This window comes from Poecilia mexicana, unplaced genomic scaffold, assembly GCF_051168715.1.
Source record: "Poecilia mexicana isolate PSO_F unplaced genomic scaffold, ASM5116871v1 scaffold_6, whole genome shotgun sequence".
NCBI classification, from domain to species: Eukaryota; Metazoa; Chordata; class Actinopteri; order Cyprinodontiformes; family Poeciliidae; genus Poecilia; species Poecilia mexicana.
Window position 1 is genome coordinate 25163543 of NW_028263375.1, and position 15872 is coordinate 25179414.

Sequence of the window (15872 nt, forward strand, 5' to 3'; positions counted from 1 at the left end):
GGCTAGCAGTTTGGTAGCATAGCCCCTCTTACACAGCTTGCACAATTAAACCAATTAACATTCATAATTAAAAACTTCTCATAACATGTGGATGAGCAGCTGCTCCACTATTGCTGCCTTTAGTCATGTTGAGTTGTAAACTGTCTACAGCGCTGTTGAAATGGGCTAATATGATTGGCTTATGCACAAGTTACACCCTCCACGTGAGGTGTGTTCTTGTGATTGGCTGAAATAAGGACGATATCTGTTTCCCTGTTAAAAAGATGACATTTGTGGGCTGAGTCAAGTCAGGGGAGTCTCTTAACACGAAGCAAAATTCGCAGACCAGAAGCAGCTGGTAAATCAAGATACATTTGTGTTTGCATCAAAAGTACAAGTGTGAATCTTGCATTGCATTTGTGAATCGTTCTGTGCACGTGTGAATACCGACACTGTTTTAGCTCCGTACTATACGGCAAAAAAATGTTTTTTAATTCTGATTTATAATTAAATCGGTGATAGTGTGAATCCCCGCTACTGCATTTTACCACATGGGAGTGAGCCTAATTCACCTGTAGCAGTAGACTGAAATGATGATGATGAGCAGCATGGGCACAATAACTGCAGGGATGATTATGTAGAGAGACAAATCGTTCTTCTTCTCATACTGCACCGAGCCGATTACCCACTCTCCCTTTCCAAACTTGATCTGTGGATAAACACAGAGGGAAACTCTTACAATGTATAGAATAAAGCACGTTTTACCCAGAAACAGTCAGTGGCAGAGAGCGTGCAAAGCAACACACAAGTATACAAATGTGAATCTGCTCCTATTTCGACTGAAATCCATTTTAGTGACGAGAAAATGAACAAGGTCGGCTTCGCACCAGCAGAAAGCCAGTGTGTCCTACATACTGACCTTCAACGAAATGTTTTTAACTAAATATATCACGTAAATTAATACATTTTATTTTAATAATTGAAGGTGACTCTTCCAAAAAACTAATTGCAATTACACAAAACTGCTGTGACCAATCCATGAAAAGCCTGCGGTACAAACTGGGAAGAAACAATTATTATCGTTGATTACAATGAAGAAACAAAAAATATTGCTAAAATGAAAATCCCTACTTTAAACCCCAAAAACCAACAGTACACTTGGGATTGTTAAAGTAACTTTCTTTACTCTTGGTACAATAAGATCATCAACAAATATCAATATATTTGAACAGATGATTAAACATAATTATATTGGTGCTTCTAATGCAAATGGCCTATTGAATGATGTAAGTTTTACTTTTAGAGAAATAGGGGTGCTTATGATTGTAAACAGTGACAAATAAGAACATTTTATTGTAGTTTTAAATTGCTAAAAATGCCACAAAACATGAGAACATTTTAAGTCTACATTCTTTGTACAATCAGCAACATTCGTACAAAGCGTATGCAGAACTGCTGCTGTGAAGCGGCCACCGTTTCCTTTTAAAGCAGACAAATGTTGACACGTAAAATTGTTCGGCGTCACATTATGATCTCCATTTGCTGCCAAAACAGCAGCACTACAAACTGGGATGCACAGTTTATCTTCTGACACCTTCTTATCAGAACAAAACTAATACTCACTCTTGTCCATTTTTCTCTTTATAGCATAACTTTGAGGATAAAATGTTCATTCGCAGCCCAACGTGTCCCACTCGGTAACCGGTACCACTATGAACAAGGGGTCATCGGTGCAGCTTCGCCCGTCAGTGATCATAATGTTATGCCTGATCCCAGTGTGCTCTCCTTTCTTTACTGCACGCATCTTGTACTGTTGATAGTCCAGTCATGTTCCTTAACTATGCAGCACAGAACAGCCGCAGAAATGAAACAATAGCTCACTTTTAGGTACTACCCATGGGAGAGATTACTCTATTCATCACAATTGTGGGTTGGATATAATTAAATGTAATTATAGGGGCCTGTAGCTACAGAGAAATTCTTCAGCTGGAGAAAAGGAAAAAAAGAAAAAGTCTCAAGACGTATAGAGGACATGCCTAGAGAACCAGAGCCGATACTCATAATGAATAGCTGTTCTCCTCTACACCTCTGCATGAGGGTCTGGAGTTTTTGCAAAGAACATTTAATCAAGTAATAATGTTTCTTAGTGCAGATTTGAGGGACGTGTGCTTTTTGATTTTCTTCTCATTTACACTTCCACTCCACTGCCAAGGAGGACGTTCTCCACTTTAAAGTTTGTAGCTGCAAAGACTAAGAATGCACTGAGAGCCCGAGTCAAGTTCATACAGGAAATATCTTCATACAATGTGGACAAAGAGTGCACATTAGGATGGATAGGATGGATGGAAACATTGGACAGTATAGTTTTACATCATGCTGGACGTTTCCCTCCATGCTTCAGCTCTTGGTCTTGATCTGTTCTTACCATCAGGTCCAGCAGCTCGGGGCGGGTGTCTCGGCGCTGCCGTCTGGAGCGGGCCCGGGGCTTACTGGAAGGTGGGTCCAGGAACAGCTTGTCGTCCTGAAGCGTGTTGACTTGACACTGGACGTCACCCACAAACGCTTGGGCTTCCTTGGCGGTCATCGCCCTGGAGAACCCTCGACCCTGCGAGAGAAGAGCAACAGAAACGCTCACCGTGTTGAGACCGAACAGGACGGGAGAGGACAGAAATAATAACTACCAACATTAGATAAAGGATGTAAAGAGCAGAGCGAGCATTATTCTAGGCTTTTTAATTAGAAATGGGTGAAAAGAGCAAAACTCTTAACAGTCCCGTTCTGTTTAAGGGTTGAAAAGTAATTAGAAGTCATTTAAATTCCTAAGATTATAGTTGCTGCAGGGATAATTACAAGCGGTTGCTCACTTAAGAAAATCAACCTTACATTTCTGTCAAATCAAATCACTGGGGAGACAATAAGTCAAACTTATTATTATTTTAGTACAAGGGAGATTTATGTAAACCACAACAAAATAACCGAAAAGCTCTTGTGTTTATTCTGATCTTAGCTCAAAACATTAAGTCAAAGACTGTTGGCTTTATCATAATTTTTTGGAGTGAGAAAATGTAAACTGAACAATCTGCATTAATCAATATAACAATGACAAATCATGTTTTTTTTTCCTGTTTTAAACTTCCTAGTTAAGAGTTTAAAATAAAACATTTTAAAACTGGAAGAAGATATGAGGAAATATTCAACTCTTTTAATTATGAGGAAAAAATCTGAAGAAATGAGCATTTGTGTATATTTAAAGAACGATTTGAATCTCATTTTTAATCTAGACCACATAAAACATTCAGTTTATTTAAATATTGTAATCCCTAACTGTATACCACAAACGAGCCAAAGCCTTTTTGTTTCCTAAGCTGTTCTCTTACATTTCTACAAGGTCTGCGAACTGCAACACTAATTTGCATTCATCATTTCCAACCAACAACTTAAAGATAACAAGTGCTCCGTTATTTGCATAACTTTTATACGCAACAGAGCCGAGAAGGATATGAGCTGCTAAGTAACGTTAATGTCTCAGAAGTGCAACTCAGCAATTTCCCCCGCACATTTTCATTTTAACTCATGTCAGATAACAAAGCAATTTCTCTTAATTGTTTCGAGCAAACGAAACAGTTTGAAGGGAGTCGGTGCAGCGAGCGCTCACCTTGACGATGATGATGCTGGTCTCGGTGATGACCTTCTTCGTCACGTTCTCAAAGACGGGGTTGGCGAAGTATTTGAAGGACTTGAGCTCCTTCACCCAGTTGTCCAGCTGGATGTAGGTTCTGAAGTCCTGGATCTGAGAGCCGCTCACAGTCGGAGAGCGAAACTGGATGACCGTGTCGTTCTTCTCGTGGGCGACCTGAGTTGTTTCAAAAAAGAAAAAAAAAAAAAAAAAAAAGACATGAATGAGATGAATGAAGAAGACACGAATGAAAACACACCAGTACGAGCACAGAAAGCTATCGACTGGGATTAGAGATTCAAAAAGCAAATAGTAGGTGTTGAAGGGCCTTTGTTTTATTGTTGTTGGGCTTTTTTTTTTTTTTTTGCAGTTTTTTGTACAATAAAGAGGATAAAATTATGCACGTCTTTGAAATCGTCATTCAGACTCCAATCTGCCACAGAGAGCAGCATCTGCCTCTGATGAGTCACAAATCACAGTCACTCCTCCAAACAGCATTTCAGCGCTTTATTAAACTTCTTTTAGTTTGCTTTTTTTTTATACTCTGTCACTCACTGATTGTTGTGATAACGGAGTGAAAACCCCCCAGCAATCTCCGTCACAGTTTATCTTTGCTAGAGAAGGCAGGTGTGCCGTAATTCACATAAATTCAAACCAACTGTGAGCTTAAATTCTTATTATTGTTGTCATTTGTATGACTTAAGTTGTTTGCCTTAAAGCGTTAATTTGTCTACCTAATTTCCTAAAAACAAGTAAATTTCAGCCTTTTTTATTTGAAACTCATACTTTTGCATTTATTCGGAAAAAAAAATACAACAGAGCATCTTTTTTTCACCATGTATGTTTTCTATTCATAGTTACTCATATTACATGGGTCTGTGTATTTTACATTCAGGTCTAGTTTGATATGAAATAAAATGTAGAGAATATGCTTAGCTTTGCTTTAAAGATTACTATAGCTGCTATAAGCTTTTGTTTAAAATAAGAGCAGTCCTGTGTCGCCAACCAGACATGACAAATAACTTAAAAATAAAAAAAGAGAACAGATCCAGGACATGTATGCTGCTGATTTTGTGCCACTCATTTACAAATTGAAAGGAGCACTGGTTTAAAATAATGGAGTGGAGTTCAGTTCAGCAAATTCCAATATGATAACGTGAACGAAATACGTTGTTTCCTGATCCCTTTTAAAACAGAAACGCGTTTTGATTAAGAAAATAACTGGAAAGAGGAAAACAAAGTGGTAGAAACCCTGCTTAGCTAAAATAACCTCAAATACTTTTAAAGGTGAAAGACAAACTAGAACGACATGGAAGAATATTTAAATCTATCTTTATAGGTTACATGAGAGCCACAGAAGAACAAACCAAGGATTCAAACTGAAGACGCTAAAGTTGACCAAAAAACACATTTCCTTGTCTAAAGAGAAGTGAAGCAACATTTTGTGGCCTGATGACAGCGAGGTTGTTCTTGTTAGAGGTTTTTAGGGGCTGCAGACAGTTTGTCAGACAGCAGGGGCAACAGCAGCCATGAGGCAAAACCAAGAAATGCAGAGAAATCATTGAATTCCTACAGCACGTCTCTTAAACAACTAAATGCCATTTCACTGGTTTACAGGGAAGCTAACTCTTCCAAACATATTTCAGTTAGTTTGTAAGGAAAAATGCAGACAATATTTTGTAAGTGCAATTCTGTAGGTGGGGAAAATGTAACACAGTTTTAAAGATTTGATTTAGAAAACAGAAATAAAGCTTGAATAAAGCTTGAATTTCACATGAAATTCAAGCTTCACTTATATCTTTTGGTAACCCTTTATTTGACGGGGTGTGCATATGTCTGACATCTTCATGAATGTTTGTGTCTGCCGTCATGACGTGTCATTCGGTAAATAATGACACTTTTAATGCAAAGTTGTATTAAAAGTCCAAAAAAATTGTTAACTTTGCATTATTCGGTGAATAACTGCACTTTTAATGCAAAGTTTATGCTTTTAACGGACTTTTAATGCATATTTCAATGAAACTTTGCATTAAAAATGTCATTATTTACCGAGTAACACTGTCATGTTCTTGACTGGTGTTATGTCAGTCTTATGCACACGCTTTCAAATGAAGTGTTACCCTTTTTTTTTTTTTTTTACCACACTGCTATTATTATAAACAGGACTATATGCAATGTTTACATTTTACCAATAAATAAATTAAACAATTTTACATGTTATAGTTTAGCTAAATCTAGCCTAAGATTATCTGGAAATATACAAAAGTACAATACTGCCCTCATATTTCAACATGGTAATATAAACATTTTCAATAAGGCTTCTTACAGCCGACCACAAAAACCATTCTACTCTCCATTATAATAAGGAAATTGCCTCTTAAATATGACTGCTTATGATAACTGATATGCAGACTACAGAGGGCTGCGTTTCAAAATGAAAAGTACAGAGTGCCTTTCAAAAAAACAGAAAACCACTTGATGGCTAACCACCAACCTGACCTACATATAAACATTGGTTTACCACGTGCCAGCAGCAATAATGTGTGTGCATATTTGGGCTTAGTTGGATGGAGTTGAACCAAGAGGAGTTTATCAAACAGAGCAGCTTAAGCCTTTGAGATAACGCTCTACATCCCGTTCTAGGCTGTGCCGGCCAGAAGTATTTTCCCAATCTCTGCCCAGAACCTTGGCCCAAGAACAAAGTGGTAAAGTTTAGCACCGTTGTGAAACTTTAAATCTGCTATTACATGGAGGTCTTTAAATAAAATGAACTGAATCTGTCCAGAAAAACGCTGCCCAGGACACAGATTGGTAAACAGCAGCAAAACCTTCTGGCTCGGATCAACCTAATGAAGCCGGTCAAGGATTAGTTACTTTATGGTGAGATTGAGACAATTTGTCTTTTACCTTGAGCTTAACAGGGTTTATAGATTTAAAGAGTGTTCCTAATTGGTGGGAGAAAAAAAAAGAAGGGATGGAAATCTGAAGTTAATTTAACAACAGCAAAACTAATTTTGAATTAATCGTCAACGAAGGAGCAGAGCAGAACAGCGCTGCCAAAGACAAGTGACTGGGAAAAGACAAATGCTCGATGACAGATCAGATCAAAGAAGAGAAACGGTGATGAAGAAATGTAGCAGAGACCTCGACAGATGATGAGTTGTCTCCCTGGACCCTCATCACAGCGGTCTGGATGAGATCAAAACCGGAGCCTGTGACCACAATGTTCCTCCCACCACTAGAAACACAAATCAAACAGAAATTATGCATGTGAATTTCCAGACACACAGAGTTCAGATTAAATTTAAAGAAAATGAGCGACTTGTAAGAAAACAGGCGTTTTAAAAAGAAGCTAAAGCAATTTTACAGCAAATTGTTTCAATACATAATGGAGGAAAAACAGATAATGGAGAAAAACTGATTAAGAAATTATCAAACACTTTATTACACGGTACATTTTAAAGTCTTTCTTATTCCATTTTTAAACTCTGTTTTACTTCTTGGAGTTCAAAAGGTGCAATCAGTCCGAGTCCTGTTGGCTCATTTTTTTCCTCACTTCTAACGGTCTTTGTGACATTTTTCTACACTGCTTCCATTGCAGAGATTTAGACATCAGCAGCTCTGGCAGGATGATGACTGTTAGGGCCAGAAAATTGCATCTCCTGAAGCCTTCAAAACAAGACAACACTTTACAGAGAGGCTGTCAGCCGTTGCAGAAAAGCGCTGGGAGCGAAGCGCCAACACATCGATTTTGCTTATAAGATAATGTAGATGATATTCACCATCTGAGAAAAGCAGCCATTTGTTAAAGTGCATGTATTTATTCATAAAAATGTGCTTTGCCAACCAGCACATATACACGGATGTACTTTACAGGCTAAGTGAGCACAAATGTTGTTATCGTTTGTGGTCATCTTTAGGATTCGTCACCTGGGGATCGCAAAGCCGTTAAGCAGCAGTTTATCTTTTGCAAAACGGCAAAGTGCTAGCAAAAACAAAAAAAACAAAAAAAACAAAAAGGTGCGTTTACCTCTTAGACAAACAAAATCAATTGTGAAATGTATAACTTAAAACCCGTTCCAGAACAATTTGTTTCCATACAGAAATATGAGCAGCCTGAGGTGCCTATGCCTTTCGAGGAAAGCGATGTGAGGGGTGATGTCTGTAATAGCCTGTTTATAGTTACAAGGTGCTCAAGGCTTTCTCCGACAGGTACAGAGCGCTGAATGCAACTTGTGTGTGTTTTGCCGGTCTGAGTATAGCAGTGTGTCCTTTAATTATCTAAAATGTTAGTACGTGTTGTCCTGGGTCTATTCCTTCAGCTTGAAGACAAGCCCTCGGGCTGGAAATGTAGAAGTCTGACTCTTGTGATTTCTCTTTTTTTTCCCCCCCAATACGACTTTCAGGGTTATGCTCCAGATCGATGTTTGATTTCAGATGTTTCTATGGGAGGTGCAACTGTTGCAGCACACCGGAGTCTTAAAACATAATTTATAGCAAGTTTATGTGTTTTTCATGGCTTTTCCTCAAATTCTGTAGAGCAAAAGTTATTGGATCAAAATCCATTGCCTTTGGACGTTTCCCCCTAATTTACAACTTCAATGTACATGAAAGACTTTTAGAAAAATGGGTGGAGCTTTTTTATTGGTAATAAAAAAGCAAAGCAATGTGTTTTTGCCTTATTTCACAAATTTTCTGCTACTTATTCAATCGCATAAAATCTCCATAAAAGACAGTGAAAATGTTGATTGTAATGGGAAAAAAGGTGAAAACAGTTTTTTTCCCCCCATTTTAATGAAAATTAAAAACATTTGAAAATTGAAAACTTGGAACAACTACTTGTGATATTTGGCCCACAGCAGAGCAGATGCCACAGATTTAAAGGACTTCAATAACTGTACAAAGTTTATGGTAAAAACACTGCAGCTTGCTCCCCCCAAGTCCATACAAGTCCCTTAAAAACATATTTTAGAAATCTCTCCAATGGAAGATAAGGTTTCTCCCAGAAAACTTGCTAAGCCTGGTGGTCTGGTGCTCCAGTCATTCATCCAGCGGCCTGTCATGTTTCTGAGTTAAAAAATGTTTAAAGTTGACAGGAAGTTTGAAAATATATCACTTGATAATTATGTGTAATTGAAAGACTTGGACATTAATACCTGAACAACAACTATAAAGCCTTAAAAAATACAAACATTTTAAAAAAGAATTAAAAAAATAAGAAATGCTAAGCCTGATGGGGCCACAAGTAAAGCCTGGTGGCCCGCCAGGCTTATAGAGATGAATAGATCACTATCATGATCAACAACCAAAATATGCAAATCCTAACAATCCTAACATGTCAAACAGAACCAGATCATATCACACTGTGACCAAAGGTGGATGCTTTAGTTAAACTGACCAGACGAAGCTTCCTCTGGGCTGATGGTCCGACACCGTTGGGTTTTCCACGTACTGGAAGGCACCTTGGACGAACGTAATGGTCTTCTTTCCGTACTGAATTGTGACGGGGAGCTTCTCCAGAGGCAACTTCTCCTGTTGGTATTCACCTGTCTTGCAGACGATAGCTTCCCCGAATTCCTTCCTGCCAAGACAAGGACAAAGCTCAGTATAGGCAAGAAGGGTGGGTGGGCTACAAAAGGTCGCTGTGCAGTTCAAGCCAACATGGCAGCAACCCGACAGTCCTGGCTCAAACGCTTCTCTTGGTTATTTTTGAATATTAAGTTTGAAGGAACTTTGGCAGCCACAAGAGTGAAACAGAGGGGAAAATACATTTCTACAGCTAAGTTCAATTAAAGTTTTACTTTTTGTGCAAAAACAGGCTTTATGTCTGGATAGCAGCTGGCTATTTCATCAGAGAGATTAATGGCATCCATAGAAACCTGAATGCAATCCTTACACAGCACAGTTCACGTCTCCAACTTTAACCTGGACATCCTCCTTGCTGCTGGTGTTCAGAAACTGCCCAGTTATTGTAATGTTCGTGCCCCCTGCTTTAGGCCCTCTAGCAGGGTGCACAGCTTCTGGCACTGGGTCCTAGCAAGGGGGGGGGAGAAGAAAAAGCAGTCAGGTTGTTTGTCACCAAGCACTGTTTGAATAAGTGCACATATCTATCTTGCAAGGACTCAAACACACAAGCGTCAACCCCCAGGCTCATACAACCAGAGGAGCTACACACACAGAGATAACAGTGCTGCGCCGTAAACATGCACGCTTTCTCTCGGGCTCCTTGAACAACCCACACTCACTCTATCAGAAGCATTCTGCCACAAACACACACACAAAATGCAAAAATATGAAGGGTAAGAAAAAGTGAATAGTTTTCAAACGTTTTTACAATTTTTCATAATTCCCTTGATTTTCATACCCCTGACACAGGGCTGTAGCAGTATCATGCTTTATGGATGCTTATCCTTCAGTGGGCAAATGAAACCTATACTTGATGGGAACCCTTAGCTGTATGCAGAACAAGAATGCATATGTGCATCTTATGTGTTAAAATGACCCAGTCAAAGTCCAGACTTAAAACCACAATATGTCTTCAAATTTGATTTTTCACAAGTGCTCAAACCCCCCCCCCCCAAAAAAAGACAGTTTTGAATGACCACTTTACATTTAACCACTACGTTGTGCTCCTCTTTCACACACAAAAATCCCCAACAAAGTTTTTATCTCCTTTCCTTAAAACATTTAAGACTTATTTCTATTCAGGCAGCAGAGTAAAGTTTGGTACTTACCCTGTAGGTGAAGTTAATGCGGGACTTTCCTCTCTTTCCCCCATTCACCCATATCTCCACTGGACCCGAGAGGCTTTTATTGGGGCCTATACGTCCAATCTCACACACGACACTGGACATATCCAATAAGAAAGGTTCAGATGTGAGAAAGTATTTCAGGCATGGACCATATTTTACTTTTTAGGTAATCCTCATTATCAGTCTTGCAAGTCACAAGTCTACTTTTACAGCTACTGGCATCGATTGAACAATCTCTGCTCTGTAATGCTCCCTAAAAATCACAGTTTGTAAAAAAAAAAGAGTAAAGACTGCATCAGATTGTGAGAAAAACTGTAAAATAAATAAGGAAAAGCAAATGGAAAGTGACTGTTTCAACACAACAAGTTAATATTTCAGTAGCGCTGAATAATTACAAAAATTATTTCAGTATCTTTAGTTGCACTAGCCAACTTTTGATGTGTGGCTGCTTATTATGTCGGCATCTGTCCACATCTTCAGCAGATTTTAGGGGAAGTGTGTTGCAGCTGATTAAAGTTAACACAACAAGCCTCATTTGGGCAAATGAGCAGGCCCCAATATCAGAATGAGGAGCTCAAACCAAGCACACTTCAACCTGAAAAACAAAAAACAAACAAACAAAAAAAAAAACACGTGGCAGCTAGCAACAAGAGGAGAGGAGTGCGATCGCAGGAACAAAAGTGAATGATTTAAGACCGGAAGACTTCCATCTGGTCACATAAATCCCGGTTTATGCCTCATCATGCAGATGGCGGGGCGAGGATTTGTCGTAAATGTAGCTCCATCCTGCCAGGTGTCAACTGCTCTGGCAAGAGGCTGTTTTCTGCTTTATAGACCATTTGTATGAAGTGAGCACTTTTAGACCCAGCTGTGACTGAAGTGAATTTGGTAGACTTGGTTAAAGCAATTATCTTCCTAACTGTGCCCTGCCAAATAAAATGCCTGCAAGATGAAGGGAATAAACCATTAAAACTCCGTCCAGAACGTGCGAGATCTTATCACGACTGAAATAATGTCGTAATTAAGACCGGCCTGGAAACACTTGCCCCGTTTGAATAAGGTTATAAAGAGCAAAGGTCAGAATTAAAAATGTTTTCTATTGATTTCTGCTTCTTGTTACATTTCTTTACATTATTTGACAAAGATAATTTATTCCTCAGACTTTTCCAACCATGCAGATAAAAAAGATCAACTTATACTAAAAATGACACGTCATAATTTGACCAGATTACTTAATCATACTACAAAGGGCATGACTAAATACCTTTTTTCCTTCTCATTGTGAAGAATCTTAAATTGCTGCCACTCTTAGTAAGAACAATTTCACTACAAATTAAAATATTTTATTGTGCAAGTTATAAGAAATTTTGAGTTAAGTCAGAGACCTATATTGAAAGCAGAAAAATCAAATGGTTTAATCCTTTCTAGGTATCCATCTAACCACTGTTAATCCTGTTTTAAGTTGGAAACATTGCTTCACGTTGCGCTACTTTTTTAAATGGAGCAATTAAGAGCTACATCATTTATATTCTACTACTTTTATTCTCTACAATAACACAAGTGTGCATGTTCACGATCAGTGGGGAGTTTAAAGCCCTCCCTAAAGACTCAACGATCAACATCCAGCTAATGATCAATTAACCAAGAAACCATCCACAGAACATTTTATTTCTAGTCAGATTATCTAAAATGTGACCAAAAATGCTCCAGCTAGATTTTAAACTCTAGTCAGTGAAAGCATCATTAATAATATCAGAGCGATGCAGAGTAAACAAACAAAAATAATGATAGTTTGCTGAATATCGAGGGACTTTTGTGTTTGCAGGTGTGGCGGTATTTTATGAAAACAAACGTCTGCAGACATGGACATCTAAGTGCTTCCACAAACACTTATTCAGGGAAAAACGTGGCAGATGGACAACATGGCGGACTTCATTGAGTGTGTTCAGCAGATTAAAAATAATGCTACGGTAGCTTTGTCTTCTTATCAGCAGAAACTGAGTGTCGTTTCTGCAGCTGCAACTTTGAAATGATTTTTTAACTTTGAAATCATTTTCTCCTGTTTAGTTAAAAAAAAAACAGTAAAGTTTGAGAAAATTAATTAGATCTATTAAACTTTATATTTTCACAAAAACAGGAATGTTGACATCATTGATTGTGTAAATTAGTTAAAAACATCCCCAATCTACACATAAAACACAAACACAAAAAAGAGGCAGAAGAGGAGTCGGCATGCCTCCTACACAATAATGACAGTTTCGTAATCGTTTATATAAGCCGTACATTTGCCTGTTAAATCAAATGTATTTTCAGACTCTTATGGTTTGGGTCGTATGGAGTTTTGACCAACAAAAAGTTTAAAAGAAAAGCAGATAAAGCAAAATAAGAGTGAGTGATTCATTACAGTTTTAAGTTTAAATGCGTTTTTAGAGGCGCTTATATGCTATTCTGACTGCATTCTCCTTTATATGCATTTCAGTCAGAGCTTTATAAAAATATTTAACCTGGGACTCCAGACACCTTGGTCAGGTCTAACAGTTCACCTGAGCAGAATTTGAATGAAGGAGCTAAATGTGATCTGTTGCTTTAGATTTACTAAAAAAAAAAACAATATGCAGTGTCTGTGTCCTTTAAAAAGACTTTTTACTAAACCCGCCCGTGTCTGGAGACCATCAGATCAATACGGTTGTATAATAAGCTTTATAACACATGCAGGCACGACACGGCGAGGAGAGGGAAAAGCCTCCGAATGCAGAGATGCTTCAAAAACACAAATTAGGAAAATGACAATGAAACGTGTGTTTGTGGTGCAGCTGACACCGAGCGTACTTTACCTGGTGGAGACAGAATACTTTTCCGCCTGATGTATGCAGGGCTTTCCGGCTACTGTGATGTTTTTAATGTCCTCCTTGTAAATACCAAGGTTGGACCCGTGGATGGTAATGGAGATGCCTCCTTCCATCGGCCCAAAAAGAGGGACGATCTGCAGGGAGAAAGTTTGCAGAGATCAATCAATGGAGCTTATTTGTGTGGCTCATTTCAGCATCAAGGCAGTTCAAAGTGCTTTAAATCATAAAGCACTTTGAATCTGTGACAGATCAACACACGGTGCATAACTTTGAAATCTATTTTTTCCTCTTTCAAAGTGTAGTGCCTCTTTGAAACCCGCCTCCCCGTATCAATGCTCTGTACATAAACCTTCATTTGCAACAACAGCTGGAGATTATTGGTTATTCTTTAAAGAAAAATAAAACTTGCAGGTTTCCAGCTTCCAGCAGGAACCTTTTTGATTGATTTTTAAAAAAACCTACGTAATTAATTCATCAAAATCAATGCTTTAAACTAATAAAAACATCTGGATTTATACTTTGATTAAGTAGACTGCAAAGCGATGTGTGCTGCACAGGATTTTATTTAGGGGTATCAATGTAAATGTAAACGTTGGTACGTCAACATTTTTTTTTGTTGACCTGTCACATAAAATCCATATTCAATACATTTAGATTCTTGGTTCTAGTTTAAGAAAAGATGGTGGAGATTTAGGAGTCTGGCTGTTTTTGTGAACAAGTAGAATAAAGGTTTAGCAGACAAACTGAAAGAAACGTCTGGGATCCTTGAAAACCTCAATGATTGGTGGGGAAAAAAATAAAATAAATCAACCCACTGACACCATAAACAATCCTGCCAATGCCATTTATCCGCGTTTCCATCAACCAATATATCTGTTTGTCAGTGTTGTGGCTGCTGACAACCTCTGTCTGAATCACATCAACACAATTACTGGTCTGCATTTCTTTTGTCAATGACAAAAAGACACCAACAACCAAGTAGGCAAACAAAATATCGATCCACTCTAGACATAATGGAGGAACATTGCAGCATGCTCGCAAGGAGACTTCCAAATCTTCTGTCAACACACAGATGAGACAGACAATAAACAGCCAATACACTGGTCTGATCAATAATCCAATCCCACAGATCAATGTGTTCTCCTGTTCAAACGTCCTGGACGCGGTGTCACGTTTTAAATGCAAATGTGAGGTTTGCCGGTACTTACGTTGGTGATCTCAGGGTTGGGGCACTCAGTGTTTTGGGAATCACTACAGAGCTTCTTGAACACACACGCCTTCTGCTTGCTGCACCACACACAGTTGTACTTCGAGTCGGCAGACTTGCAGAGGCTACAGTCCTCCCTCCCCACGGAGCAGTTGTACAGGGTGACTGGATCGCAAGGGAGGAGAGAAGAACGGTTATAGAGTATTAGTCAGATTCCCCATCTCTCGTTTTTGTTCCAGGTTGCTTAAGAAATGCACCGTTCAGAGTGCTGTCCATCTTGTTCCCAGTCCTCTTGTCCTTCATGTAAAACAGGACGCTGGTCTCCGGTGACTTATCGTAGGAGAACTAAGGAATTGAAAACAGAATGAATAAACACTATGAAATCCAGAGATTTATTACATTTAAACTCTTCTCGACAAACAGTGTGGGCTGCTGCTGCCACCCTGTGCCAAGGGGGAAAAAAATAGAAAGAAAAAGAAAAATTATACCCAGTCTGGCAGATTTTCAGCAGAGGAAATCAATGTTGGAGAAAGAACATAGCTGGGGGCAAGATACAGTTCGAGTTTCTCAATCAGAGATTTCAAAATGTGGACAGACGCAGCCGAAATAACTCAAACGAGTGGAGGCTGTCCATTAGAGGGAGCTAGAGAATATCAAAGGATTAGGAAAAAACTGCTGAAGGGTAAATGCATTTATAATTACGCAACATACAGAACATGCTTGGCGATAAAAAAGGATGTGCTGCAGAAAGAACAGAGGCTGTCCTACGGTATATGCTGCTACTTGTGTAGCACTATAAACTGAACAACCCCACACCTTAGCTGTAGCTTAGAAGCTGCAGTTCAGTGGAGGATATTTTCTGCTAACACCCAGGAAAGAAACAAGAGTATAGTGCAGTATTTACAGCTGTGGCGTACTCACACTGAAGCCGTTAAAACTGTAGAAACGACCGCTCTCTTTTCTGACCACTTCCTCCGTGTTTTTCATCAGTTCGGTGCCGATGGTGAAAACATGATCCTGCGTGACAACAACGAGGGGAACAGGTGAACTGATGCAGAAGGCATTGGCTATCATTAGAACAAAGACAAGACTCACTAAGTGATATCTTGACATATTTCAAGTGATTAGCAACATTAATACTAATCACCAAATGAAAGCAGCAAATGAAAACCTAAAATTTAGTGTCTCAGAAAATTTGAATATAGTAGACCAAAACAACTTTTATTCCCAGAAGTGTCTGTGCAACACAGCCGCGAGCCAAAAAATTAAAAGCCGCAAATACCTGAAACTCCCTCTAAAAAAACGTAGAATTGCCTATTTTAATATTTCAACCAATAAATCTGTCTTTAAGCTCTCACAAGAGCTGCAGACGATGCCTCTGTAAATTCTTTAATGGACTTTCATTCATA

General features: G+C 38.7%; 1 protein-coding gene across 2 annotated transcripts in view; it reads right to left on the bottom strand.

The window, feature by feature from the left end:
- plxnb2b (plexin b2b) overlaps positions 1–15872 on the bottom strand; it is a 155385-nt gene that overhangs the window by 21713 nt on the left and 117800 nt on the right. For both annotated transcript variants that reach the window (XM_014987447.2, XM_088006478.1), the window contains 11 exons: positions 15385–15480; positions 14721–14808; positions 14465–14628; positions 13242–13390; positions 10390–10501; positions 9552–9688; positions 9054–9236; positions 6800–6893; positions 3635–3832; positions 2405–2584; positions 552–688 (listed from right to left, as the gene is read on the bottom strand). In XM_014987447.2, coding sequence (XP_014842933.2) covers positions 552–688; positions 2405–2584; positions 3635–3832; positions 6800–6893; positions 9054–9236; positions 9552–9688; positions 10390–10501; positions 13242–13390; positions 14465–14628; positions 14721–14808; positions 15385–15480 — 1538 coding nt within the window. The remainder of the gene's footprint in view (positions 1–551; positions 689–2404; positions 2585–3634; positions 3833–6799; positions 6894–9053; positions 9237–9551; positions 9689–10389; positions 10502–13241; positions 13391–14464; positions 14629–14720; positions 14809–15384; positions 15481–15872) is intronic.